This window comes from Epargyreus clarus, unplaced genomic scaffold (assembly GCF_041222505.1).
Source record: "Epargyreus clarus isolate Ecla_fem2 unplaced genomic scaffold, WU_Ecla_fem_2.2 ptg000008l, whole genome shotgun sequence".
NCBI classification, from domain to species: Eukaryota; Metazoa; Arthropoda; class Insecta; order Lepidoptera; family Hesperiidae; genus Epargyreus; species Epargyreus clarus.
In genome coordinates this window covers 10,118,275-10,145,848 of record NW_027332216.1, presented here as the reverse complement: position 1 = coordinate 10,145,848, position 27,574 = coordinate 10,118,275, and the positions used below count along the sequence as shown (strand labels likewise).

The 27,574-nt window shown below is 34.3% G+C and overlaps 1 protein-coding gene across 1 annotated transcript; it reads left to right on the top strand.

The window, feature by feature from the left end:
• The first annotated feature begins 254 nt into the window (after positions 1-254).
• On the top strand, positions 255-26,628 carry LOC140744396 (putative inorganic phosphate cotransporter). Its single transcript, XM_073075968.1, has 10 exons — positions 255-508; positions 3,635-3,777; positions 8,333-8,532; positions 9,751-9,987; positions 12,716-12,925; positions 13,519-13,686; positions 20,088-20,304; positions 21,787-21,908; positions 22,747-22,863; positions 24,008-26,628. The coding sequence occupies exons 2-10, from the start codon at positions 3,675-3,677 to the stop codon at positions 24,245-24,247; spliced, it is 1,614 nt and encodes a 537-aa protein (XP_072932069.1). The 5' UTR covers positions 255-508; positions 3,635-3,674; the 3' UTR covers positions 24,248-26,628.
• Positions 26,629-27,574: the final 946 nt, after the last annotated feature.

The window sequence follows — 27,574 nt, the reverse complement described above, 5'->3', positions numbered from 1 at the left end:
CATAATTTCCGTTTATAGCCTACAAGTCTATATAGAAAGTATGAAAGCTAAGTATACCCTAGAACAATTAAGATTGTCGGAAGCCTTAGCATGAGAGATAAGGATACCATAAAACCGTTACGATTGTCGAAAACCTGAAGGTTTCAATCGCCGAATCGCGATACAAAAGTAGCCAGTGTGCACCACAAACAGGTATAGGCAGTTCACACACTAAGTACTGAGTCAACTCAAGGCCGACAACCTCGTGTAGGTTTTGGCGTAACATCGTGGGCAATCGGCCGGTCTGATGACAATATTCGCCATGTGCTTGGCCTTACCACGCGTATCCGTAGGCCTCGATCTCGCAAGCAAATTGATAAAAACGTGCAAGTGATAAACGTTCGCATGACAGCCACGCTATCTATTTACCGCTGTGAAGTGAATGAGTGAGATTGATTCAGTGTTGTTCATTTGAATTTGGAACAGAATGTAAATAAATCGTTAATGTGATTGGCTTGTGTATACTAAGGTAATGCTTCCCTTTTTTGTAAGAATTCATGTTTTGTTATCGCTACAAATTGTAGGACAAATCCGTTTGTGTTCGAATGTATAAAAAAAAAATTATTTATTTATCAATTTTAATTTATTCACATAAAAATATTATTTATCTGTGTCAAATCATTTTATTGTCATAAAAGTTCTAGACTACTTATACAATTGGAATTGTATAAATATAGGAATAATGTAATTATATATCGGAATGGCGAATTTATATAGGAATAATGTAATTGTATTTTATATTAAATATAATAAGCTACACCCGAATCATTTCTCACGAAACTTTGTTAAAATATTTATAATAATAAATAACACGATGCTTTCAACACGTTAATAAAATGACACTACAAATAAACATTAAAATTAAATGTAATAATAACATTATAAATATCTGACTGGGAACGGGAAATAACAATACAATAGGTATTTATTATAAAAGTAGGATATAGCAATATCGCTATTAATTATAAACATATCGAACAGTAATAATTAATTTTTATTTAATTAATTTATGTGATATCGATTGAAATAATGAGATAATTAAAATTACAATATCCATATTAATCCTTTGGTAGTTGATTCGTAGTGTTGTGTAGTAATTTTGTAATAAATATTAGCTTTGATAAAAAAATCTGGAATTTTCAGGAACATTGCACTCAACTGTGTATTTATATAACGGTAATTCAAGGCTAAGTATACTAAAATTAAGCCAGAAGTAAGTAATCAATAAAAAAGCCATAGATTAATAAAGATTACTCACTCCTAACAAGACAATGTTGGTTACATTGTCTTGTTTTGACAAATTGACCAATTGAAATTGTGACTCACATCTATTTTCTTGTTTGAAAAATATTAAAAAATGTAGTTTTAAACTATTTACGAATGAAACGATATCTCTCCGAATTTTTTCTTCGATTTCCTGTTTTTGTACTACTTATCTGCGCATCGGCATTGTTCCGCGTAAATTACACCAGGAGAGCCATTAAATGGCTGACACAGTTGTCAGGCTTTAATGGCTTCCTTCAATTACATGGCGGTGAGTTATCTATACTTATCTATGAAAAAATCTGATAAATACAGTAATAACATGTCCGGTCTAAGGCGATGGATTTCATACTGGTTTGGGTACATGGAGGGTTTAAGTTCGATCTTAGACGAGGACTAGACTTAGATCTTAGACTAGCATCGGAATGGCGAATTTACATATTTTTTCTAGATCTGGTTTTTGTGACAACTCTTAGTATAACATTTTTTGTTTTACAAAAAACGAGTTCTGCATACATAAAGTTATACTAACATTCCTAGTAGTTTTATTTATAATCTTATAAAACTAGGAAAACAAGTGTTAATTTATAAATATACATAAAAATATATGTATAAATTTCAATAAAATTTTGTTAAGTTTCATTTTTAATATTTAGAAGAAATAATAAAAATGTTAAGTTTAAAATAGTCACTAAACATTTTTTTTAATAATTTAAAAAATATAATTTCACATAACATAACATTTGTATATTTATAAGTTAAAATATATCAAGATGATTGTAATTAAATCGTAAAATTAATTTCAAAAATATTAAGAGGTAAAAAAATAGTGAATTATGAATTAGAAATGAAACATTATTTAAAACTAGGAATTAAAATAAACGTAGGCGTAATAATACGTTTTGATATAACAACATTTATTTACTATTCATAGCTGTAACAATTGCGTGAATAATCAATTATCGTTTTATTACAGATTTAAAAATATATTAAACATTTAAAATAATACTCGTATCAGACCTTATACACAATTATTTCACATAAGCTCTACCATAAACATGTAAATTACTAAAAAGTATATGTACATTTATAAACACATTCCTTCTCCACTGCTGAGATTGGGTCTCGTCTCAGATCGATAATGGTTTCAGGTTAGGGATTAAAGGATTGATAAATTTTATGAAGAATGACTCCACGTCCCATAAGAAACAAGGCGCGGGAAAACTTCGATACAATTTACATAGAGACGGTTTGATTGGCGCAAAATAAGAGGCTAGTTTGTTGTTGACCCTTTGTGGTTCGACTCCAGCAACACCCCCGCAACACCAATTTCTGCCTAATAACAACAGCTTTAAGCGCTGCTGTATTATGGGTTGATAGGTGTGGTAGGGAGACAAATATACTTTTTCGAGGCATTGCAGCTTAGTCTTCAGGAGTAGCAGCGCATCTGTGTTCGACCTCAGATAGAAATCTAATCCTATCTTAGGTTGATTACAGATGTACATGAGCAGCAGTAGCCACTTACCATTAGGCGGGCTGCATACTCATCTGTTAGTCCTTTATTATAAAAAATCTAAATTTCCGACCGGTTCGTCACGCGTTTCGATACGCGTGGCTGGTTTCAGTAGCTGTATGTTTTTCTAATATTAAACATATGAATAGTACAACAAGGCTTTGAACATGTAACAAGTAGTATTTTCATAATCAAGGAAATGACAATAAGAGCTTATTGTGTAATCAAACATATTTATCAATTGTTCGATTGAAGTTATGCTCCTTGTTTTTTCCGGAAAAGGTGATAGATCCTTGAATAACCTATCTAACACTTTGAAAATATAATGGAAAACTGAATTATTCTTATTATATTTGAATTGATTCGTATATGTATAAACAAGTATAAATAATATACTGATACTGTTATAACTTTAGAAATTGTATCATTATAATAATATATGTAATGACTTTATCATAATGTTAGTTTCATATTTTCTCGGAACGTATCATTTGATAATATTAATTGCTGTCGTATATCATAATATAATAATTATATCGTATTTACAATATAGACTTTACCAACTTTATACATCTTTTACAATTATCTTTGAAATAGCTAACCCGGCAAACTTTATACCGCCTCAAAATCTATTTAAAATATAGCCTATGTTACTCGTAGATAATGTAGCTTTCAAATGGTGAAAGAATTTTTAAAATCGGTTCAGTTGTTTTTGAGCCTATTCGTTACAACCAAATAAACAAACAAAGTTTTCCTCTTTATAATATTAATGTAGATGTCAATACTTTTAATAATTTATCTATTTCTTTTCTTTTCCAGAAGAGTCGTTATCTTTAAAACTAGGTGTAAATAAATAAAAATGGACAATTTAAATGAAGCGCAAGCACACAATCTTCTCGGGCAGAAGACGTCAGTGCCAGAAAGAAGAAAGGATAATGCTCTTACTAAAACCTTACGACAATGTAAGTATGGGTGCGGAAATAAAGATTATTCTTTTATTCTTCTTTAAACAGAAGAACATTGCAAACATTACCGTTAATTCATAACATGTATTTATTAGGTAATAAGTACATGTTTTTTTCACAAAACATACTAAGCTTTTAATCGTAGGGATTAATATTCACATTTTTTAAGTTTTCAATAACAATTTTATTATATTCACTCAGTTATTGCACAATAATACATATCATGTTATTCAAGTTATACTATAAGTGTTATAACTTTTATCAGCTTTAGTTAGATCTATTGATTTACAATAGAGTATGTGTCCGTTATAAAAGTTATCTAATCGTGACGTTTTATTCACGATAATATAACCATGAAGTACCATGTTCACATACTAGGATTTATCTATAATTATACCTGTCTTACATAATATTCCTGGGTAGATATAATATTAGATATTTCATTATATATTGATTTAGAGGAGCTTTACTGTCGTTTTTAATTAAATTCTGAGCTAGTTCAAATTGTCAAAACTATAGGTCAATTACACATTCATTATAAAATTATACTTGAAAGAGTCATGGAACTTATATAAATACAGCACATTTATTAGTATTATAGCAAAGCGTGGGGCCCATTGGACAGATAATAATTGATATATTATTATAGATAACTACACTGCAAATGATGTGAACTGATGTGCGAGTTATGTTTCTGATAATTTCGCTATTTTTTAGTTTCGTTTTTTTTTCTTGTATTATATTTAGTATCTTTTATTCCATTTATGGTTATTTTTCTTAAATAATTATTAAAAGTTTTAAGTCTTACAAATAAGGAAACTAAGATTTGTTCATATTTATTTTTCTTGTCAGTATAGTCATAAGAATACAGAGATGTTGAAAACACTCGATTGACGATAAATTATCTCCATTGTAAAAAGTATTTTAAACTCATTTCGAGTGCTTAGTTACACTCATTTTGATACCATTATCAAGATAATTTTAATAATATTTATTTTATGAAGATGGCAGATGTCAAATTGAGTGCAGATAAAAATGCAGTGATTTTTTTATGCATGTAAAAAGTATATTTATGTAGTGATTAAATAACGTTGCTATTTATATACAGAATGAAAATAACTTGTGTCGATAAGGATTGTAAACTAAAATAGTGGCATCTATTCGTCTCTTGCGCGTTGCTTGTGTGAATGGCAAACAATATATGTAAATGCCGTCATTTTGCGTTACATTCCTTAAAACAAGTATGAATCAAAAGTTAAATTAGGTTAAAGTTAATTACTGCTACCAAATTCATTTAACTGCGTAGTATATAGTGGCAATAGACCGAACATTAGGTTGAATTAATGAATCTAAGATAATCTCAGTGAGAAGCGTGATGTAATTTTTTTGTGTGAAAATCATAATAATGTCCAGCTGTCCACTTCATAGCCTTATATGCTTTATATATTTCACTGCAATACATGTAGGTTCTTATATTATTTACAAAAATGCAATACATCCGAAAAACCAAACTATAGAGTGATCAAAAAACAGACATAAATCCATCAAGTTTTGTGGTTTACTACGGAACTGGCAACAATGGGAACTGACTTGATTTTCTAGTTATACCACCTTGTTTACGAAGTAGAGCTTACGTCCCACACAAACTTTCTCACGACTCAGTTGCGATACTAAGTTCGTTAGCATGATTAAATTAAATCCACAATGCCATATAAAATTGTAGGGTTGGCACATAGTCGAACGAAATGGCACGTAGCAAAATTAATAATCAACAAATAAATTATCTTCAAAGTTCGAACTTATAAAGGAGAATTCGGTACCACAGTGAAATATTTATTTAACTGAAAAACGTCTATAAATACCGCTTTATAGACTTTTCGGTACTGGTATCCCCCATTATTGTTAATTTATTGTTAATTTTTTGTTGTTATAGCGGCCATATTTACTAAATTTCGTTTTTTAAACAGCAAGGATGATAAAGTAACCTATTTTTTTAGGTATAAGCTTCTTTATTTTTTTTCGTATAAAATGTCACTTAGAACATCAATATACATTAAACATAAAAATATAATAGTCGTTCGTCATTCGTATTTAAAAGAATAACAATCAAAAAAATAATAAAAATCTCCTATAAATAATAAAACACGAAACAACTTCTTCACATTTTGTTAATACGAAAAATACAAACGTAATTGTGTTAACCCTAGTGTTGCCGTCTTTATGATACAGATATCGCGTATTACGATACGCGAGACTGTATACGTACACATTCTAATTCTGTCACGGTATACACTCGAATGTACTTAAGAATTAACATAACAATGGTTCTAGATTTCTCCATCACGCAAATATTTGCAATTCTCTTTCGACAATTACATCCATCTTATTAATTAAAGATGCACAAAATATTAAGTAACTATTCTGTAAATTATTTGCAACTATTTATTTATAAAGAGCCAAACGCAAAAAACTTGTGTACCATTTTTACCCGACTACTGAAGGTAATATTTTTTTAAAGTATGTATGTTGTATGTATGTCCCATTTTTTTGTTACGCCCTGGAGCCCAAACGGCTCGACACATTTTAACATATTATGCGGTGTCGTTGGATTCGTCTTATCCGTAGGAATTATATTGGCTTTATATTAAGCGGTTCACTATTTTTTTATTTTGATACTAACATTCATATGTTTAAGTGCAATAATAACGAAGTTATGATGCTGGGGAAACACGCTGAAACGTTTAGCATAAGTAGTTTACAATATTGCGTTCCTGGAATTTGGTGACGCACTCCGTGCTTCTTGATTTCATATCTCTTTTGTTGTCAACAAATTTTCCCTTTTTTATTATTATTTACGATCTGGATAAGGATATTTTATTTTCAATAACAAATTCTCCATCCATGTTAATACATTTTCTATAGTAGATATGGTCTAATTTCACCTACTAGGTGAATAATAGTAGCGATATAGTAACACACATCAATATAGTTAAATTATACATTAAAGTTTAATGAAGCAAGTTTATAAATAACGTTTGTAGTGCCTTTGATTCTGTTCCCTAGGTATTTACATACGGAAACAATATTATGCTCTGTTGCATATTTCATACGCACTCGTTCACTTAGAATGATAAAGACTTAGGTCATAGTCCATCATGGCCAAGTACTGTACCCTTACCATGAGTTTTTACGTATTGACAAATATGACTGTTCTGTTTTGGTATTTGTTTACGTATTTGCTCATACAATTTACAATCATCACCCCTAGCGGTTTGTATCAGAACTATAGTGTCAGTAACATTAAATGTCTAAATTAGCAAAATGGCGCTTTATGTTTTGTCTCTCTTTTTTGCGAACATGTGAGGGAGACAAAAAGTTTATCGTCACTTGAGCACTTACTTATTGTTACGTTTACTCAGTCTATTGAAGCAAACGGAACAGAATAATGGATTGAGAAAACGTAACGTAAAATTGTGGCATGTTTTGAAAACTCATGGTAAGGGTACTGATGAGTAGACTGCACTTACACTTCACAAAAAGGACAACCAACTTCTCGAAATGCAGGTTCGGTATTGTACTGCTGTGTATGTATGTATGGATGTGTGTATGCATGTATTTATGTATGTATGAGTAATGTACGTATGAATTCACGTATGCATGAATTTATTTCAAAATTAAAATGTAATATTTTCAAGTGAACATAACTAGATTTAAATCCTGGATTTGGGTGTGGGAGGTTGAAACTGAAATTGTGGTACTTTGTACATAGCAGTATTAATACTAACAAGTAAGCAGAGCTCGATCTCTCAATCGCATTAGTCACCACCAGTGTCTTCAGAAGACTTTATGATTGACATGTGTTTGTATGTACATGTGTGGGTGCATATATGCATATACTCGTATATGTGAGTGTACGTTTGTGTTGGTATACTGATCAGACAATTATAAAAAACCACAGACAATACAATATAGGTCTGTAATAATAACTGTCGATATACCGATTGCAATATTTGAAGTAATATCACATGATTTTAAATCTAACTTACCCGTGTACTATTTTTCTAAAGTAAAGTAGATAAGAATTTGTTTTCGTTGCTATCTGTTTACAGATGTTACACAGTCATATTAAATATGTACTTTCACTGTGCAAATAAATGGTATTTTTAACTGAATGTTTCTTTAATATTAGTTTACCTTCCATGTAGTAAATGATAAAAGATAAGGTACATTTGTCAGAAACGAAATTCCGAGACAAGTACGAAATAGACTTTAAAAATTCTTAGAATTTTATCATTCATCCTCTATATGGTCAAGGGGATGTAGGTAGAAACATATTTTTTAGCGATTCTATAAACAATAGGTACTAAACAATGTAAAATTTATTTAAATGATTTACCTACTAAAGATCGCAATGTGACAATGTTTTGGTAAGCAAATATTGGAGGATTGATTATCGCTTTATTTAAAATGGGCATAAGTTATGACAAAAGTATCGATTTCGTGTTCCTGTCATCATAAATACGATACAATACAAATGATTTCCATTTTCTAGGTTGCTTCATTCCACAACGGTATATCCTAGGTGTGATGGGACTTCTGGGAGTCTGCAATGCGTACACAATGAGAGTATGTCTAAACTTAGCCATAACACAGATGGTCAACAAAACGAAAAGCGGTGGCTTCCATTTCGATCCTGACGCGTGTCCAAGCGATGAAAATCTTGATGGAAATTCGACGATCAGTCTTAGGCCTGTAAGTTATATAAGTCTTCATCATCAACCCCACGGAACAGTAAAAACTAGTGGAAGTGCTAAGTAAGAGCGAATGTATCGAAACACACGTTTTGTGTGATCAACCCATTGACTAAGTTTTTATAAGACTAAAGTAGCATGCAGTTCATCTGATGGTAAGTAGTCACTGCCGCCCATGCCAGACATCTGTAAGCAACTCTACATAAGTTTTGCGGCTACCTGAACTTAATTACAGACGCGTTCCCAGTCATGACAACTAAGGTGGTCAAGCGAATGTCCATATGAAGCCATAATTATGTAAGTGAGCTGGCATTTACACCCTTCCACTAAAACGCAATAACTGCTTCACGCTAAAATTAGGTGACATAGGGCTAAAATTAGTGCGGTATTCCTGTCGCGCGTGTTTATGCCTGCACACACGTCCAACTCACACGCATGTCATTTGTATATTATTGTTTCTTACGCACACATTGCCAAGAGATTGCAGCGAGTTAATCCATGTTTGCGTGTGAGACGCGCGTGTAGGCGTAAAAGCGCGCAACAGGAAAAGCGCCCGTACTGTCCTTTTGCTAAGGACGGGTCTCGTCTTATGATGAGAGGGATTAGGGCATAGTATAGCGCAGGTCAAGTGAAGATTAGTAGGATTCTCACATACCTTTGAAAAATCTTCTTTTAGAGTAAATAATGGAAGCTTTACTACTTCAATTTTAGTGTTCAAGCATACAATAGTTTATTTCATCGTGCATTTTCTGTCGCGCGTGTTTACGCCCGCACACGTGTGCAATGCACATGCGTCTCAATTGCATATTATTGTTTCATACGCATACATTGCTAAGAGATTGCAGCGAGTTAATCCATGTGTGCGTGTGAGTCGCGCGTGTAGGCGTAAAAGCGCGCAACAGGAAAAGCGACCTTACAGTCCTTTTGCTAAGGGCGGGTCTCGTCTTATGATGAGAGGGATTAGGGCATAGTATAGCGCAGGTCAAGTGTAGATTAGTAGAATTCACACATACCTTTGAATTTTATCTCTTTTATAGTAAAGTATGAAAGTATTTTCGTGATGTTTTTCTTTACTGTTAAATCATACGATCGTTAATTTCTAATAAGCACATAACTATGAACTTTGTGTGACCCTTTTCAACTTAAATTTTTATGTTATTTTTAACTGGGATTGGAACCCAAAACTCTGCGAATTATTAAAATGAGCTTAAAATTTCAGTATGCTATTTATGACTGGGATGAGGCAACACAAGGACTTATCCTTAGCGGGTTTTACTATGGATACGCTGCTACCCAAGTCCCTGGTGGGTACTTGGCCGAGAGATATGGCGGTAAATGGACCCTGGGTATTGGCTTACTCAGTACCGCATTATTCACCTTTTTGACTCCACCTGTCATAAAAATTGGAGGCGCTATGGGCCTGTTCATACTTCGAGTGCTGCAAGGTATGGGAGAGGTAAGATTTTGTTTTTACTAACGGTACCATAATAGGATCATTAATATAGTGTAATTATATGTTTATATAGATGGAATAATATGGAAGTGTGAGTGATTTTCGATTATTTATTAATGATAATGAAAATGTAAAGTGATATATTCCTCTGTACATTTTTTTTTGCCACAGTTTAAAATTTGATAATTTACGTATGCAAAGATCGAACAGTTTCGAACTTAGTAAATACAAATTTGCCAGTTTGAATTCCACGGGCCGTCGTAACATATATTTTTAACATTGGAGTGAAGAACGCGTGCTGAAGTGCAGACCAGCGGTTTTTTAGGGTTCCGTACCTAAAGGATAAAAACGGAACCCTATTACTAAGACTTCGCTGTCTGTCCGTGTGTCACAGGGCTGTATCTATGGAACCGTAATGGATAGATACTTGAAATTCTTACAGGATGCGTAACGGTGGCCGCTATAACAACAAATACTAAAAATAAAAAAAGTTGAAAACAAAAACGGGTCCCCATACAACAATCTGCTATTCGATATTTTTCCAACTAACTTTTGAACCGTTAGAGGTAGACAGTTAAAATTTTCACAACGTGTGTACTTTAATGGCTGCTGCAATATTAAATACCTACTAGAAATTAAAAAAAAAATGAAAATTTCGGTTGTATGGACCCCTCCAGGTGCGGGTTTGATTTGCATTTGGCCAATTATTAGTAACGCGCTGACCCGCGGGCCACAAGGGAAAGTCGCGGGCCACACCCGTGGGTGTCGGAGTGCCGACCGCTGGTGTTGAATATTAGCTTTCAGAAATTTGCTGATAAAGTATTTATATGATGCATATGTACATAGGAATGTTTTTGAAATTCTACTAAAGAGGTAAAAGAAGTGTTATATGTATGTATACGGGAATCTTTTAGGTTCGAATTTAGAAACATGAAATTTCAGATAACGTCTATTCAGACAAATACACGACAACGTGGACGGGTGCAAATTTCATATATGATAATGCGTAATTTTATTCAAATTGGCCTACATTTTGGTATACTGATTAGGTACATCGCAACTACTTTGGACACATTGCGTACCAACATTTTGTCCTGCCGTGGGGCATGGTTGTGGTTATGTGTGGTTTACCCTAAGTTAAAAGAACACTAAATACGTGGACTTTAGTAGTTTATTCGATTAACTTGCAATTTAGATATAATTAGGTTGCTAATTTCAACTGTTACCATCGTGTGCCTGCGGTTGTTCGTGCAGAATAACGTTTGATGAAAATGCTTTCTTTATTACCAGTTATGTGTAAGTATCGTCAATAACAATTACTAACGTAGTGATGGTGATGTGGTAGATGTGGTAGATGTGGTATTTTGGGCTATAATAGGGCTACAGTATCCCCTGCCAGTCGTACGAGACTAAAGCGGAACTTCTGGAGTTGCGGGTGGCAAGAATGGGAGCTCTTACCGCCCATCCAGCGACCCTGGAAAGAACCACTGTATGTTAGGCCCCATATAATATGGACGGTTCCTATGGAATAGTGTAGATAATAATTATTGTGTCCTACATGAAACTCATATTTTAAAGAAAGTTTAATTGCAGTGCACTAATTAGTGTTTTAGTGTATGTTTCTGAAGAAAGCTCGACCAATTTAGGTACACAGTGACGAAAAAAAATGAAATATTAATACTACTTTATGGTTAAAATTGTTGAAGGTACAAATTTACGATTACAGTTATTTGCATGTACATATCATATTTTTTTAACCAGTTATAATAGTAAACGAACTGTAAAAATTTCAATTGTCTTCTTAGTACGGTTTAAGAGTAAGATCGAAAAATGCCGAATAATACCGGTTTGTTATATGGAAACTCCCAGTAAAATTCAACTTTATTTTATTTTTAGTATTTGTTGTTATAGTTGCCACCTATGCATCTTTTGCATATACTATTTTTGTTTTATGCATCTTCTGTAAAAAATTCAACTGTCTATCTATTACGGTTCCGGAGATATAGCCCTGTGACAGACGGACAGACGGACAGACAGCGAAGTCTTAGTAATAGGGTTCCGTTTTTTCGTACGGAACCCTAAAAAGCTTCGGTCCGCAAAATACTTAATAACATTTTAATTAAATTTCTTGTTACGTTTTACAACGTAACATTTTAATATTCTTAAACCTGTTAGTCCCTGCTAAAAACAGCACACATAGTGGTCCCTGGCAACAAAAAGGTTATTAACCCCAGCGCCAAATAAATCTGAATCGCACAATTATTTAATGAAATAATTCTCACATCTTTAACCTGTTTGTATTTTGACATAATAAAGTCACTTAAACTATAAAAAGGTTTCTACGTATTCTTTTTGGAAAGACTATTTGTGGTACCCCGAATGCTTTAAATTAGCAACCATAGGAGAGGAAACTAAAGCAAAATAGCTATATCATAGGTTATCACAGCCTAATATGTAAAGGAGACAAAATTATCTATTAGTTAAGTACCTAAAACTTCTAACACTTTTCACGTAAATTATCAACAAAATAATAAAACAAAAATAGTATTTGAATTAATAAAGGAACTGAATAAATTAATTTTAAATCAATGTATTTTACTTTTAACCAAAAATACGAGTATATCGACTATATACAAGGTTTAATATCCGCTCTCAACGATTCACTTTCGGCAATACTATTCTGACACATCTTACTTTACGGTCCTAAATTCCCTAATTCATTTATTTTTAGGGTCCAACGATGCCTGCGCTGATGATAATGCTGGCAAGATGGGTTCCGCCACACGAACGTTCGTTCCAAGGGGCGCTTGTGTTCGGAGGGGCTCAAATTGGAAATATCTTTGGGTCATTCATGTCGGGTATCCTGCTAGATGATGGCAGAGACTGGGCTTATGTGTTCTACTTCTTTGGAGGGTTTGGACTTGTGTGGTTTACGTTATGGGTAAGTCAAAGCTTAAATACGTTATGTGTTCCGTTTAAGTTATTGTTTTTTTTCGGAATATTACTAAAGATACAGATTATATATTCAATTACTACAATGTCACGTGATACATAATAAACAAATGTATAAGGTAGCACCAGTACCCTTTAATTAAGGCGGTTTAATCAAGACGGCATCATAACAACTTGTCTTAAAATACCAACCACATTAAGATTCTAAGGCAAATAAATCATCATCAATCCATTATTGTCTTACTGCTGGGCACGGGTCTCTTCTCAGAATGAGAAGGATTAGGCGATAGCCAAATGCGACTTCGTAGACTGCACACACCTTTGAAATCTTTCATCTTTTAAGACTACGATTAAGGCTACGAAAAGTTCAGGCAAATATGAAGCGTTTAAACTTCCAAGTCTTTAGTGTCAGCAACAAATTTGTCATCAAATGCTAAAATTAAATGTCCACTTGTGTAATGGCCCATAGGCGTGAATAACCATTCTATGTATTATTCAATAAATTCGTATTAGTATTCAATTAATTCGTGTTTAAGCCTCATGCTTTACCTCTTTACTTTAACAGTATATATTTTGTTCCAGAGCCTCACATGCTACAGCACGCCTAACACTCATCCCTTCATATCGAAGAAAGAACTGAACTACCTCAACAATAACGTAACAACTGCTGAGAATAAGACTGCAAAGGATCCTGTTCCATGGAAAGCGATTCTGCGGTCAGCACCAGTTTGGGCTCTCGTGTGGGCGGCTGTAAGTATTAGATTTTATGGCTCGCCTTATTAAGAATTTAGGCTGTATAATATTGTGCTTTATTAGCTTAATTCTGGGTAGCAACTATTTTTATTGATGTCATTGTGCGAGATTTTTGATAGATTTTATTGTGTATCAGATATTTTGATGACGTCAAAATATAGAAGTATCCATCGGGGTTTAACTACGGAAGCATGACAGAGTAGACGTAGCTATGACTTCGTTTACTTTGGGTAGAAAACAGTAGCTTGGGCTTAAAATTTGTTCAATATTGTATTGTTAATTACAACAAAAAATATCAAAATCGTACTCGTTGTCTGACTCGAAAAAAATCTGCTTTACCAATATAAATATATTTTTTAATAATATGCTATTCTTGCAGACGAGCATGCAATCCACCTGATGGTAAGTGGCTACTACCGCCCATGGACATCTGTAATCAACCCCAGATAGGATTAGATATTTCTACCTGAGGTCGGCCACAGATGAGCCGCTACCCCTGAGGACTAAGCTGGAACGCCTCGGAAAAGTCTGTCTCCCTTACCACACCCTTCAAACCGGAACACAGCAGCGCCTAACACTGCTGTTATTAGGTAGAAATAGGTGTGGCGGTGGTGCCGCCGGAGTCGAACCACAAAGGGTTCACCACCTTCAAAATGTTCAAAACACAACACAGCAGCACTAGACTAAGGTTGTTGATGTAACAGAGTTGGAAAGGTAAACACTGCTACTTAATCTTAGTTACTTTTATTTTTAACTAGACCCTTAAGAATTTGTATTGTTATAATGAGCGTTCTAGGAATCAGCTCGTAGTGAGACTACAATTTATCAAGTTAAGTCATTAACCCTTAACTGTATTCCTTTGGGACACGGGTCGTCTCTGAATGAGAAGTTTAAGCCTTAAAGGCCTAGCAAGGCCAATGCGGGTTACATTCTTCACTTTTGAAGATATCAAGGAGTGATTCCGGGCGAGATTCTTGCTAGGTCGAAATATATAAATCATGGAAGTAGGTTTCCGTACTTTGTCTTTGCTTTTGTTTTCATATTTGAGTATTCATGGTATCCAGGACACTAGTTAGATTTTAGTCTAACTCATCACTGTTAGATACGGTAACTCATACTAACGGTACTTGTACACAGATATTTTAAGTTTAAAATAATTAACCTACAATTAACACCTACAATTTAAATAAAGCCAACGACACCTGTTTTGTTTTCTGAGTATACTATCAAAGTATGAAGCATTTAGTCCATAGTCCACCACGCTGGCCACTTGCAAATTGGTAGGCTTTAAAAAATGAGAATCTTTTCAAAAATTTTAGGCGTGTACGTTTCGTCGCGATGTTTTCCTTAATCATTGGAACAAGTCATCATTCGTTTCTAATATGGGATTTGATCTTCAAGCTCCGAATTAAAGTCCGAATTGCTAACTACTAGACTATCAGTGCTTACGCACAATACCTACAAAGTATAAATAAATATAGAAATCCTTATAACCGTACAATTCTCTTACCTTTTAAGTCGGCACAACGTATTCAAGTTATGTAAGCGCCGCAGTGCAAAAACCTTTTATGCTAATGTGTCTCGACTCGGCTTCGAATTAATTAACAACTTAATCGATCTTATACGACGTACATTGCACAAGCGTAGGTATTACTTTAAAATATTAATATTCTGAAACGTATGTACATATTACTTTGTATTTAGGTACCTTATTTCCCTTCCCTATATTCCTATTTCAACCTTAAACAGTATTAAGTGCTGTTGTATTCTGGATTAAAGAGATACTCTTCCGTGTGATATCCTAACTTAGTTCTAAGGGATAGCAACGCATCTAAGATCGATCTAAAGTACGACTTCAATCCAACTAGGATTAGTTACAGATGTTCATGACGGTGATCACTTACTATCAGGTTTATAGGAAGCAGAACCTCTATGGTTCGACTCAAGCAGCACCACCATCCATCTATTTCTGCCTGATAACAACAGTTTTAAGCGATGCTGTATTTTGGTTTGAAGTGTGTGGTGAGGAAACATACTTATCCGACGCATTAGAGCTTAGTCCTCAGGGATAGCGGCGCATCTGTGGCCATCCTCAGATGAGAATCTGGTCTGTTCTGGGGTTGAATGCAAATATTCATGGGCGGCAGTAGCAACATGAATGAACTTCAGGTGGACTGCATACTTGTCAGCTACCATAGTATATATAAGAAGAGTATATTGTGCAGTACATTTTCTACTTCATAAAAGCTCGCAACATCGTAATTACATATAGTTTTTAAATACCGTATACAAGCTCTGAAATGTATAACTTATATGAAAATTATGAGTAACTTTAATTAGTTAGTTACTTTGATATATTTATTTTCTAACTTATCAGTGACCGACCCAGTGGTCTGTCTGTGTCTGAGCAATGACTGATTGGCGGAAGCTATCAGTTGTGATAAGGGCATATTTCAAAACAGTTTAACTTGACAAGTTGACGTTGAGAACTGCGAAACTTATGTACTCACTTTCTTATGAATTAACCGGGACCGTGTGGCATTATTCCCTGTACCCATAGAATGAGTTTTTACGTTGGCTCGAAAACGTTCACGGTTTACGTATTCGCCACAGAATAAGTTTCAAAAACGGAACAGTAACGCTATCAAAATAAATTAAAAATGTAAAACTAAATGCATTGTATTTATATTTGTAAAATTAAATGTCGTTACAATTGACTATTCAGTTTTTTATAACTCACTAGCTGACCCGGGAAAAATTGTGTTGCCATATAAATAAAAAAATGTTAAGGGTGAACAACCCTTATCACATAGGGGTAAGAAAAATGGATATTAGCCGATTCTCAGACCTACTGAATATGCATATAAAATTTGGTTAAAATCGGTAAAGCCGTTTCGGAGATGTACGGTAACTAACATTGTGACGTTCCACGGGGGCGCTGTATGTCCAAAAACGTAAACGGTGAACGTTTTCGAACATCCGTAAAAACTCATACTAAGGGTACTTGTACACAGATATTTTTAGTGTAAAATAATAAACTGAAAATGGAAGTAGTATAAGCTTATGTCACACCCACAATTTAAATAAAGCCAACGACACCTGTTTTTTTTTCTTATAATCCGTCACCCCATTTGAGCTATAGGGCGTATCAAAAACTAAAACATGTACACATACGCAGATAGGCACAAAAAACATTACCTTCCATAATCTGTACCCTTACCATGAGTTTTTACGTTTCGACAAATATGACTGCTTTGGTATTTGTTTACGTATTTTCCCACACAATTTACGGGTTCTGATATAATCCGCTAGGGGTGCTGATTGGAAATAGTATGGGCAAATACGTAAACAAATACCAAAACAATAATATTTGTCAAAACGTAAAAACTCATGGTAAGGGTACTGGTAGAATTGAACTTTTCACACAAAAACTTATCAGTAAAGTTGCTATCTATAGTCGTGTTGCAATTGTCTGTCTCAATGTGCCATTTTCCATTTATAGCATACTAAAAGTTACGTCACATGTCTAGTACATGCAAGACCTTCATAGCCACATGTGTATTCGCACAGTCATTAAGCTGTTTCATTGTATCGTTTTGAAAAGGTATTCTCTGGGTACTATTGTATTCTGGGTTAGTTATGCTTGTAATGCTGGCGCCAGACATGGGTGAAACACGCAAATGTAAACTTACGATGTTTGGTACGTTGTAAAAAGTTTGAACAATTAATTTGACATTACTTATCGGTATTCGGAAAACTTTACTACCTTTCCTCGTAACTTATGTCAGATAGCAGTTACACAAGTATTTTAAACTAAAAATATTCTACCACTTTTAATTTTATATTCGGTAGGATCCGCTCGACAATTTACTCGTATTTTCTTTTTAAATATATGTTCACAAATGAATAATGAATATATTTTAAAATAATTGCACTCAACAATGTCTGGTACGAGTCTAAAAGCGGTAATATGATGAAACCCTTCGTGGTTCAACTCGTGGAGCACAACCGTGTGACGATATAGTTGTGGATGTTTTACGCGATGCCGTATTCTATTTGGTCTGAGTGGTAAGGGACATATAGATAAAAACTAACACATACACGCGTATACCACACACACACACACACACACGTACACGTTATACTAAGCTCACAGGGATAGCAATACAGATAAAATAACTAAAGGAGTAGGATACCTAAGTACAACCACAGGGTACACTTATTTGGGGTTGGTTTAAGATGTCCATTTGCGGCAGTTGCCACTTACCACAAGGTTTTTTTTATAATATAGGCGTAGCAGACGAGCATGCAGTCCACCTGATGGTAAGTGGCTACTGCCGCCCATGGACATCTGTAATCAACCCCAGATAGGTATTCCTACCTGAGGTCGGCCACAGATGCGCCGCTACCCCTGAGGACTAAGCTGGAACGCCTCGGAAAAGTCTGTCTCCCTTACCACACCCTTCAAACCGGAACACAGCAGCGCCTAACACTGCTGTTATAAGGTAGAAATAGGTGTGGCGGTGGTGCCGCCGGAGTCGAACCACAAAAGGTTCTACCACCTTCAAAATGCAGTGGAATGCAGGTTCTTTTCCAACTTCTATAAACGAAACTTAATATATTAGTAGATAAAAATACGTAATCCACGTCAGTTAAAAACATTGTAGGAACATTGTTTATCTTATTTCGATCCCGAGTTTTATCTGAGATCGGTCACAGTTGTTTTAGCCAGATTCGACATAACAAGAACTACTTTGACATTAATCAGCGTATGCACGTGCATAGCTTTTTAATTTTATTGCAGTTACCATGCAGTTCCGGTTGCAGTTCCTGAATGGTATATTGTCATTTGCGTGAACTGTTGCGCGAACCACAAAAATCGATAAATAATCGCAATCGCAAAAATGGTTTTCAAGATTAAGACAGGCTGGTAACGTAAAGACATACTTTTGTACAGTATAAGAGTCATATTAAATAGATAAACAGATAATTTTGTGGTTCGACTCCGGCGGCACCACCGCCACACCTATTTCTACCTAATAATAGCAGTATTAGGCGCTGCTGTGTTCCGGTTTGAAGGGTGTGGTAAGGGAGACAGACTTTTCCGAGGCGTTCCAGCTTAGTCTTCAGGGGTAGCGGCGCATCTGTGGCCGACCTCAGGTGGGAATATCTAATCCTATCTGGGGTTGATTACAGATGTCCATGGGCGGCAGTAGCCACTTACCATCAGGTGGACTGTATGCTCGTATGCTATTCCCATATTATAAAAAAAGAGAAAGTAAATAAACTTGCAGAATAGCCTACTATTTGGACAGATGCGTTGCCGCTACTAATAATTCAGCAGGTATCTAAAACTTTCACCTAAAATGTTGCATTGTACCTCGCCGTTCAAATGATCAAATGTTGAAGTATATCTTTGCGATCGAACCATATTGGTTTTACCACCATTTAATAACATAAGACTCGCCTCGATTCGAGATTAATTCCAATTTATTTCCCGAATTTTAAATTAAATCGCCTGATTAAATTTTAATTTACTTGCACGGTTAATTACTCTCTAATTAACGCTTGTGGAAGGTAACTCTATGCAAAGCGACTAATGAGTTTTCGAAGCCCTCGATGCAAATGAGTCGTAAACGCTCGTGCAAAATTAATTAATGAAGACTATATAATACATTTTTGCGTCAATATTTTTTTAGAATGTTTACAAGTGTTATAAATGTGTGCAAAAGTTGATAAATGTACTAACCCGCATTAGGCCAGCGTAATAAATGACCAATTTTTTTCTCATTGTCTAAAAAATAAAGACTATAGCTCAATATTGGGATGATTATGGATCGAAAGCAATAAGCGTCTACACTTAACAGCAATGTTAAACAAAAACGGAGTTTAAAAACTAAAACTCTATTCAAAAATTGCTCTTTAAAATGTATGAAACAAGAAAATATTCATAAAGCGATCTTTAGAGGATAACCGTACTAGCATACCGATACTATAAGGCTTCTTAGGATGAAAAGGCCAAAATTGTATCAAAATGGTAGCTTTTGTTTTATAATCTTTTGCGCTTACACATACCAAAAAAAGAATGACAAATAAATATAAAATATTGTCGTTTTGCAGTTTTTAATGAAATAACTTACGCTTCTTCGTGATTAGAACAAACTTACAATGCTACGGACAATGTAAGCTAGAGTATTATTATAAAAATAACCTACATACTTACTTAAAATATATGCCAATATTTCTTCAGCAACTTAGACGAGCCCAATGATACATTATTTATTTAAAATCCATCAAGTCGATTGGGCTTCAGGGCGTACAAAGGAATGAGACATACATAAATACGTATTCTCAAAGAACATTCGCCGCAGTCATTTGAATCCGTAATCTTCTTACAGGTTGGACACGATTGGGGCTACTACACAATGGTGACAGACTTGCCAAAATATTCGCACGATGTTCTCAAATTTGACATTGCGACCACAGGTCATCTCACGGCTTTACCGTACATGGCTATGTGGGTGAGCTCTTTCATTTTTGGGTACGTCTGCGACCTGTGCATCAAGAAAGGCTGGCACACTATCAAGACTGGGAGGATCATTCATACCACTATCGGTAAGTAAAACAGCAATAGCTTCAGCAAATTATATATTTCGAATATTTTTACAGTTACGTCAGTCTAATCCAAGGAAAGTAAACGTCGTTTAGTCATAAATGTAACGCTAGGTTTTAACTGGAGCATTTTCTGTATTTCATAGAAAAATCGAAAGAAAAAGTGGTTTGAATCTTACGTGAAATTCATTCCATATTTTGCCCGTATATGATAAAAACTAATGCGCAAGTTTATCTGGATACACTCTCATCCTTCAGCGAGTAGTGGGATAAAAAAGGATGACATGAGCAACAGGTCAAATGGTTTTTTTGGACCCTAAGGTATTACCGGCACGCTATGAGCCCCATAGAGCCCCGTGGCTCTTCAAAATAAGGCGTAAAAAGAAGTCTAATCGAAAGCCGACGATTAATTGTCCACTTCTCTGATGTTGCAAATATTCATAGGTGACAATAACTACTTTCGATCGGGAAGTACGTCTGCTTAATCATTATCCTTGAGAGGAGACCTCTATCACTCTGAGGAGTGAAAGGGGTTTAGATCATAGTCCACCGTGGCAAAGTTTGAATTGATAAACTTCACATTTTCGACATTTTTTTTTTTAAAAACTCTTAGATGTCCACGGTTTTCTCACGATGTTATCCTTCACAATTTGATTGAATGATTTTACCTAGGGATGAAACCCGCTCTTGCTTGAGAGATTGAGTTGCAAGCCACTATTATTACTAGTCTAATAAAAATATAGGTTTTTTAAATTTAATTTTTATTATTGGATTTTTATCAAGACTCCTTCCTCCTCTGGAAGTGTACCTTTCGGAGTCTCATCACTTACAATTAAATTGTATAAATGTTTCACTGTCAGCCACTGAAAATATAGCAACATTTTGTGCAATCTACCAAACAATTATTATATCATTTGGAACATTTAAAACGAAAATAATTAAATTATTTTTATTTGGCCGCCCAATTTAATCCGTTGCGTAATTTCCTAGTATTTATCGTAAAAATTTAAATTTTGTAGGATTTATCGCTCTTCTCCGCCCATGTTTTGCCACCCACTCTACTCAAGGAAACCGCAATAGGATATTCCGATTTAAATTATAAGCTCGTTAAATAATTTTATTACAAACTTTTACTGTAGAGAAATAAAGATTTTTACATCACCAAAGGAACTTCTCTCGAACGGAAGGTCTCAATGTAATAAACTATATAAATATAGCTAACTGAAGGTGGTAGAACCCTCTGTGCCTTGACTCACCATTACCACACTTTTCTTGCAGTGTTCTGTTGCTGTAATGAAAAAAAATGGGTAGGTTGATTATTGATATTGGGCGTTACCGGATAAGTTATTAAACTGATTTATTATTTACCGTTTGAGACAAATATTTCGGTTTAGGCCTACTGATAAAGGAGTTCTCGTATTGGAATACCAGACCCATATTTTACGGACCTTTTCTTGTATAACTTATTTGTTCATTTGGTTCCAGCCGCGACCGGCCCTGCCATTTGTATCATCCTTGCTTCGTATTCGGGTTGCGATCGGTACGCTGCTATGGCGTACTTTGTCCTGTCTATGGCTTTGATGGGAGGGTTTTATTCCGGAATGAAGGTAAGTCTTACGCAAACAATATGCAACGAAAAAGATGAAAATTTTATGGGAGATATTAAATTATTCATCCACCCTGCTCTGAACAAAGGACAAAAATATTCTTAATATATAAGAGTATTATTTTACAATACGCCACTTACCTTAAACTACTTGTACCACACACCTATTTTGTTATAGTACTTTTGTACAAAAAGTGACCTACCATAGTCATATTATTGTGAAGGTTATGTTTTTTCTGTGAAACTAATTATATGTATATGGGTTTCTGATGATCTCATGACAACCATGGCATAAAGCCCAAAATTTAGATGTGCCTACATCTTTTCTGCGTTTACTGATATTGGAATAAAGTTAGTTAAGTAAAGTTAGCTTGGGAGGAACCAGTTATTGTTTTAAAAGAGTCAAGTTTTTTTATTAAATTTGCTACTTTATTCTTTATAACAACTCGTAATGATTCGGCCTTCACATAACATTTGACTGTGATCGTTAAATCTGTATAAACATAAGTATCAATTTCTGGTGTCCGTATAATCGTGATTCATTTATTCCTAATGGGCTTGACCGTTTTTTATGGAGCTTTTTATGTGATCTCCTGGATTGTTATCAACTATTATACTCGTAGTTGGGCTCAATGGATGACGCTATTGTTGAGATTCATATTTTTATTTTTTACACTTAAAATAATTATAATTCCAAATATTCAGACGGTCTATTAGTAATCTTATGTATGTTATATCGTTTTGATTCCAATTTAAGTACCAACTCATTTACGTAACACGTCAATAAATAGTAGGAAAAATTATGGTCGACTCAAAATTTCAAAATTTAATCTTTCTAGGTGAACGCGTTAGACTTGGCCCCGAACTACGCAGGCACTCTAACGTCGCTCGTTAACACCACGTCTACATTCGCCGGCATTGTTACTCCGTACCTTATTGGCTTATTAACACCAGACGTGAGTATGATCCCCTTAACTTAAGTCTCTCTTCTTGTGTAATATGATAGGAAGGGTTGTTAGCACGCTATCTCTTGCATGAGATAAGTGAAGTAATATAGCTAATAGGTAACAATGGATTTTAAGCAGCTCGTAAATGACTCGCTTTGTGGCAACCTCTAGCAAATAGGCGTTGAATCACTGTGTTTATTGCTCAATATAAGCAACATAATCCTTTGCCGCAATATTAATATACACTGGCGATATTAATTATATTTTATGTAAGTAACCGCAGATGCCTAGCGAGTCAAGTTGCAGTGTTGCACAATAGCCCAAATAGTTACTAATAAGTAAGGGTTATTCCTTTGAACGGCTTTGATGGTCAAGAAATACAAGTTTTATATATTCAGCTCGGCAATTGACTAAATCAAACGGAAAATTGACTCCAAAAAAAGTTAATAATATAAAAATGCAAGGACTATGATTTCTTTTGGTATGGTGTAGAAGCTGTTTAAATAATTCCATTCAAGAGCAATGAGTGCAACGTAAAGCTAGATAAGGCATTTCGAGTTACATTGTGCCCCTCAACGGGCGAGCATTACAGCGGTTTTGTGGGTCGGCGGTAAATCTCGTTAATGGATCAGTAACAAACCGCGGAATTGTATACGAGGAGACGCAAGTAAAACCGCGGTTTTTACGACTATCCTCGAAGAGAGGATTTGAATAAATTACGCTTATATATTGAATGAATTGACAGGGCAATTGACGATTCAATTCATATATTAAGAGCTATTGAAGTTGATCATTGCTGTTATTTCTGTTGGAGCGACTTGTGAAACGAAATACTAATTTGGAATGCTCGATGCGATACGATAGTTACAATAATTATAGGAGTTAAAAGTCCGAATTCACTTTCACCTTGATGAAGTTTTCATACTAGCATAGGTCTCTACAGCTCTTTTTATATCTCACACAACCCACTTTACCTAGCTACTCCAATGTGGATTGAATTACTTCTGTCAAACTATATTATAAAAGGCCTGTAACTCCTTGGTAATCAGTAGCTTAACACACTCTCCTAAGTGTAGAAATGCGCACAAAATTTAGACTCTATCGGTATTTTAATCATGGATATTTTTTTAACAAACCACTTTTCTATACGCAGTCAACCTTAGCACAATGGAGAGTAGCCTTCTGGGTATGCTTCGCGGTACTCGTCGGAACCAACGTGGTCTACTGCATCTGGGCGGACGGCGAGCAGCAATGGTGGGATGACGTGAGACAATTCGGTTATCCCGCGGGGTGGAAACATGGACCATTAGTACGGGAAGAGAATCCAGAACAACCCGAGTCGGTTAAGCTTTCTGACACGAAACGAATTGACGATTCGAAAGATGATGGATAAATAGGAATAAATATAAATAAGTTGAATGTGAGCGTCTAAATAGCGGAATCAATTTTGTGGTCAATCGTGCAAGGTTTTGGAATGGCTTAAGTAATTAGTACCTCTGTAAATGGCTTTTGTACATTGACTTGGTAACAAAAATAGACATCGGACGTCGTATTTAATTGACGAATAAATATTATACGAAGAAAACATCATTGTATAAAATACGAGTATGTTTTTGCTTTGGAACACAAGAGGAACATAAGAATTAGGAAATAAATAGGAATAATATAATTAAGCAATCATCATAATAATATTATTTTAGACTCCATCATTATTGCAACTGAATTATCTGCAATAAAGTAAATTAGCTTCTCCTGAGTGCTTGATAAATAATGGAATGGAATAATTGCAACATAATTACTCAGCTCTCAATATTATCGGATAGTGACTTTTTAATTGATCTAAAGTAAATCAAGATTACCCAATCAAATGATTTCGCTATTTTTATGTTCACATCTATGGGGTAGGTAAACAAATTGTTTCATATAAGTACGTATTTAATAATAATTAGTATTGGTTACCAGATCATGTATGTTTTAAATGCTTTTAGAGATAAAATCTCAGAGTGCCATTCGCCTACGCGTGCATGGATGAGGTTAGGTACATATAATTGGCTAAGTGTGAGTCGAACTCGCACATGGAGGGTTCCGTACCACCAATTTTAATATAATTTTTAGTAACTCTTAACTTAGCAGCTATAACATGCATTGTGAAAATATTGAGTATGTACTACGTATATTTTTAATGGATAAATCGAAAATACCGGCAATACACGCTCTGTAAAATGTCAAGTTTCTAACATTATTATAACAAGAGCTAGAGCATTGTTTATGGTGGATAGACAACGGGAGTTTAGTATAAGGGTTTCTACCCACTGGGCACGGAACCCTAAAATGAATCAGTCATAAAATATGATATCAAATTTACTATGGTATAATATTAAAAATGTGCAAGTCTGTTTGTTTTGATTTTGTGGCTAATCGTATCAGATGGCATTATAAAGTAGTATTTAAGGAAGTATTTTATGTTACAAAAGAATTAATTGGATGTAAGTACGAGCATATAACATTGAAATATCCTTATAAAGTTATGTACGTTTAGTTTTCCAAAAACACACTCCGGAAGTATATTTTGAAAAATGCATAATGCATATTACAAAATTTCCGTTCATACTAAAATAACTACTGAACTTAAAACTTATTAACGGAGTAATCGAATAAGATAGTTCTAATCATGTATAATATTAAGAAGTGAATATTAGATACATACATCATAGATAAGTATAGATATATCAATGCCTTGTAATTGAAGGAAGCCATTAAATGACTTAAACGACTGACAGTTCTGTTAGCCATTTAATGGCTATCATGGTGTAATTTACGCGGAACAATGCCGACATGCGCAGTTAAGACACGAAATCGAAGAAAAGTGCGGATAAATATCGTTTCATTCGTAAAGGATCTAAAAACAACATTTTATTTTAATATTTTTCAAACACGAAAATAGATGACAGTGACAATTGTCAAAAAGGTTACATTTTCTTGTTAGGAGTGAGTAATCTTTACTAATCTATGACATACATTATTAAATGACATGGGACTCTTCAAAAAAGGTGTAAAAAGAGCTCTTCTCCAAAACCGGCGATACATTGGCGACTCCTCTGGTGTTGCAAATGTCTATAGGCGACGGTGACTGCTTTCCATCAGGTAGCCCGTCTGCATCATCGTTTAGGTATAAATATAAAAAAATGGATTTCAAGTACTCATACAAATACCAGTCTACCTAGTCACATAGCCTATACCTATACCTTATAAATCGTTCAGGAGAGTAATGTTATACTCATATTGCCTCCATCCCTCCTTCAACGATATTGTTATGTCCAGGCATAATTTTCGTGTCCAAATTGCAGTTTGTCTCCAAGTTTTTATTGATATTTCTATTAGCTTTTATAAAATAACTAAAGAATAACTATCGACGGAAAAAGTTGTAATTTAAATAAGTCGTTAAATTATTCAGAAGTATTGAGAAGATTTTCTTTTTGTAATAAATTTTAAATCATATTTTAATCAGGGAGATGTTTAATAAAGAGTCATTATTGTACGATAAAATATTTACGTATTTTATTAAACTATATTTTTGAATATGTACTCTAAGTCCCATCAAGTTCTCAGTGGAAATCATTGCTAGTGTGAATGGAAATACCTATATTTTTATAAAATATCCATATGTACAAATTGTTGTAGATCTTTAATAGATTTTATGTACCATATTTTCTAGTTTTACAATTGTAATTAGGGACCATAAATACTCGAAATATATATTTTCAATTACATGAATTACATTATTTATTTAACCTTTAAACCTAATATCTATCGATGGAATAATGATGACTCAATAATTTGATTCATATAGGCCATTTACACCCAATTGTCATCCATAAACATCTTACCAACCAACACCTATTATTAATAAACAATTTGTCCAATATTTGCCTAATGATGGTCGTAATTTGACAATTCCTACCTACTAGGTATTGTTAAATTTCGATGTTTGGTATGCAACGTTTGGATAGATTGATAAATAATGTAGGGCACAAATATACACTGTACACATATTCCAATTTAGGTCTATTATCAATCCGCTGCTACCAAATGAATATAAACCACTTCCCATAAGATTTTTCTCCAAGTTAACCTACGAATAAGAATACAGAGAGGTAACTATGTTTACAAAGTAGAAACATCTGTGACAGTGGTTCTGATCTAGATACAAAAAGATCCACCACCTTATTAACGTAAGTAACTTGTCGAATATTTTTTGTAAAAAATATTATACAGTTAATATGATATTTTCTATAAAAATTGAGTTATTATTGATAACTTAGGTAACCGCTCAAGAAAATTTGTCGTTAAATTTACTCTTAGCTAAGCGTCTAAAATAAGAATTGCTCATTCAATTCCTCAGGAGTAGGTAACCCTACGTAACTTTACGTTCCAATCCAAGAGAAAATAATTCCCAATATTTATTCATCCAACAAGGCAAGGTAGGTAAATTTTGTCAGTTCACTCAATGAATTCGTGAATAAAATAATGTTTTTCTTTGGAGGGTAAAATTTAGTCAATATTATTCTTTCCGTAGATTGTTTGCACTTCCTTTTACAAGTTCTATCAAATAAATGGTTTCGCGCTTTACTTGTGAATAAATAAAATACGGTGCGAGTTTTGGCGATAGTAGCATTTATTTGCCAGTCTTGTTTTTACGGAGACGCTTTTGTCGACAAGA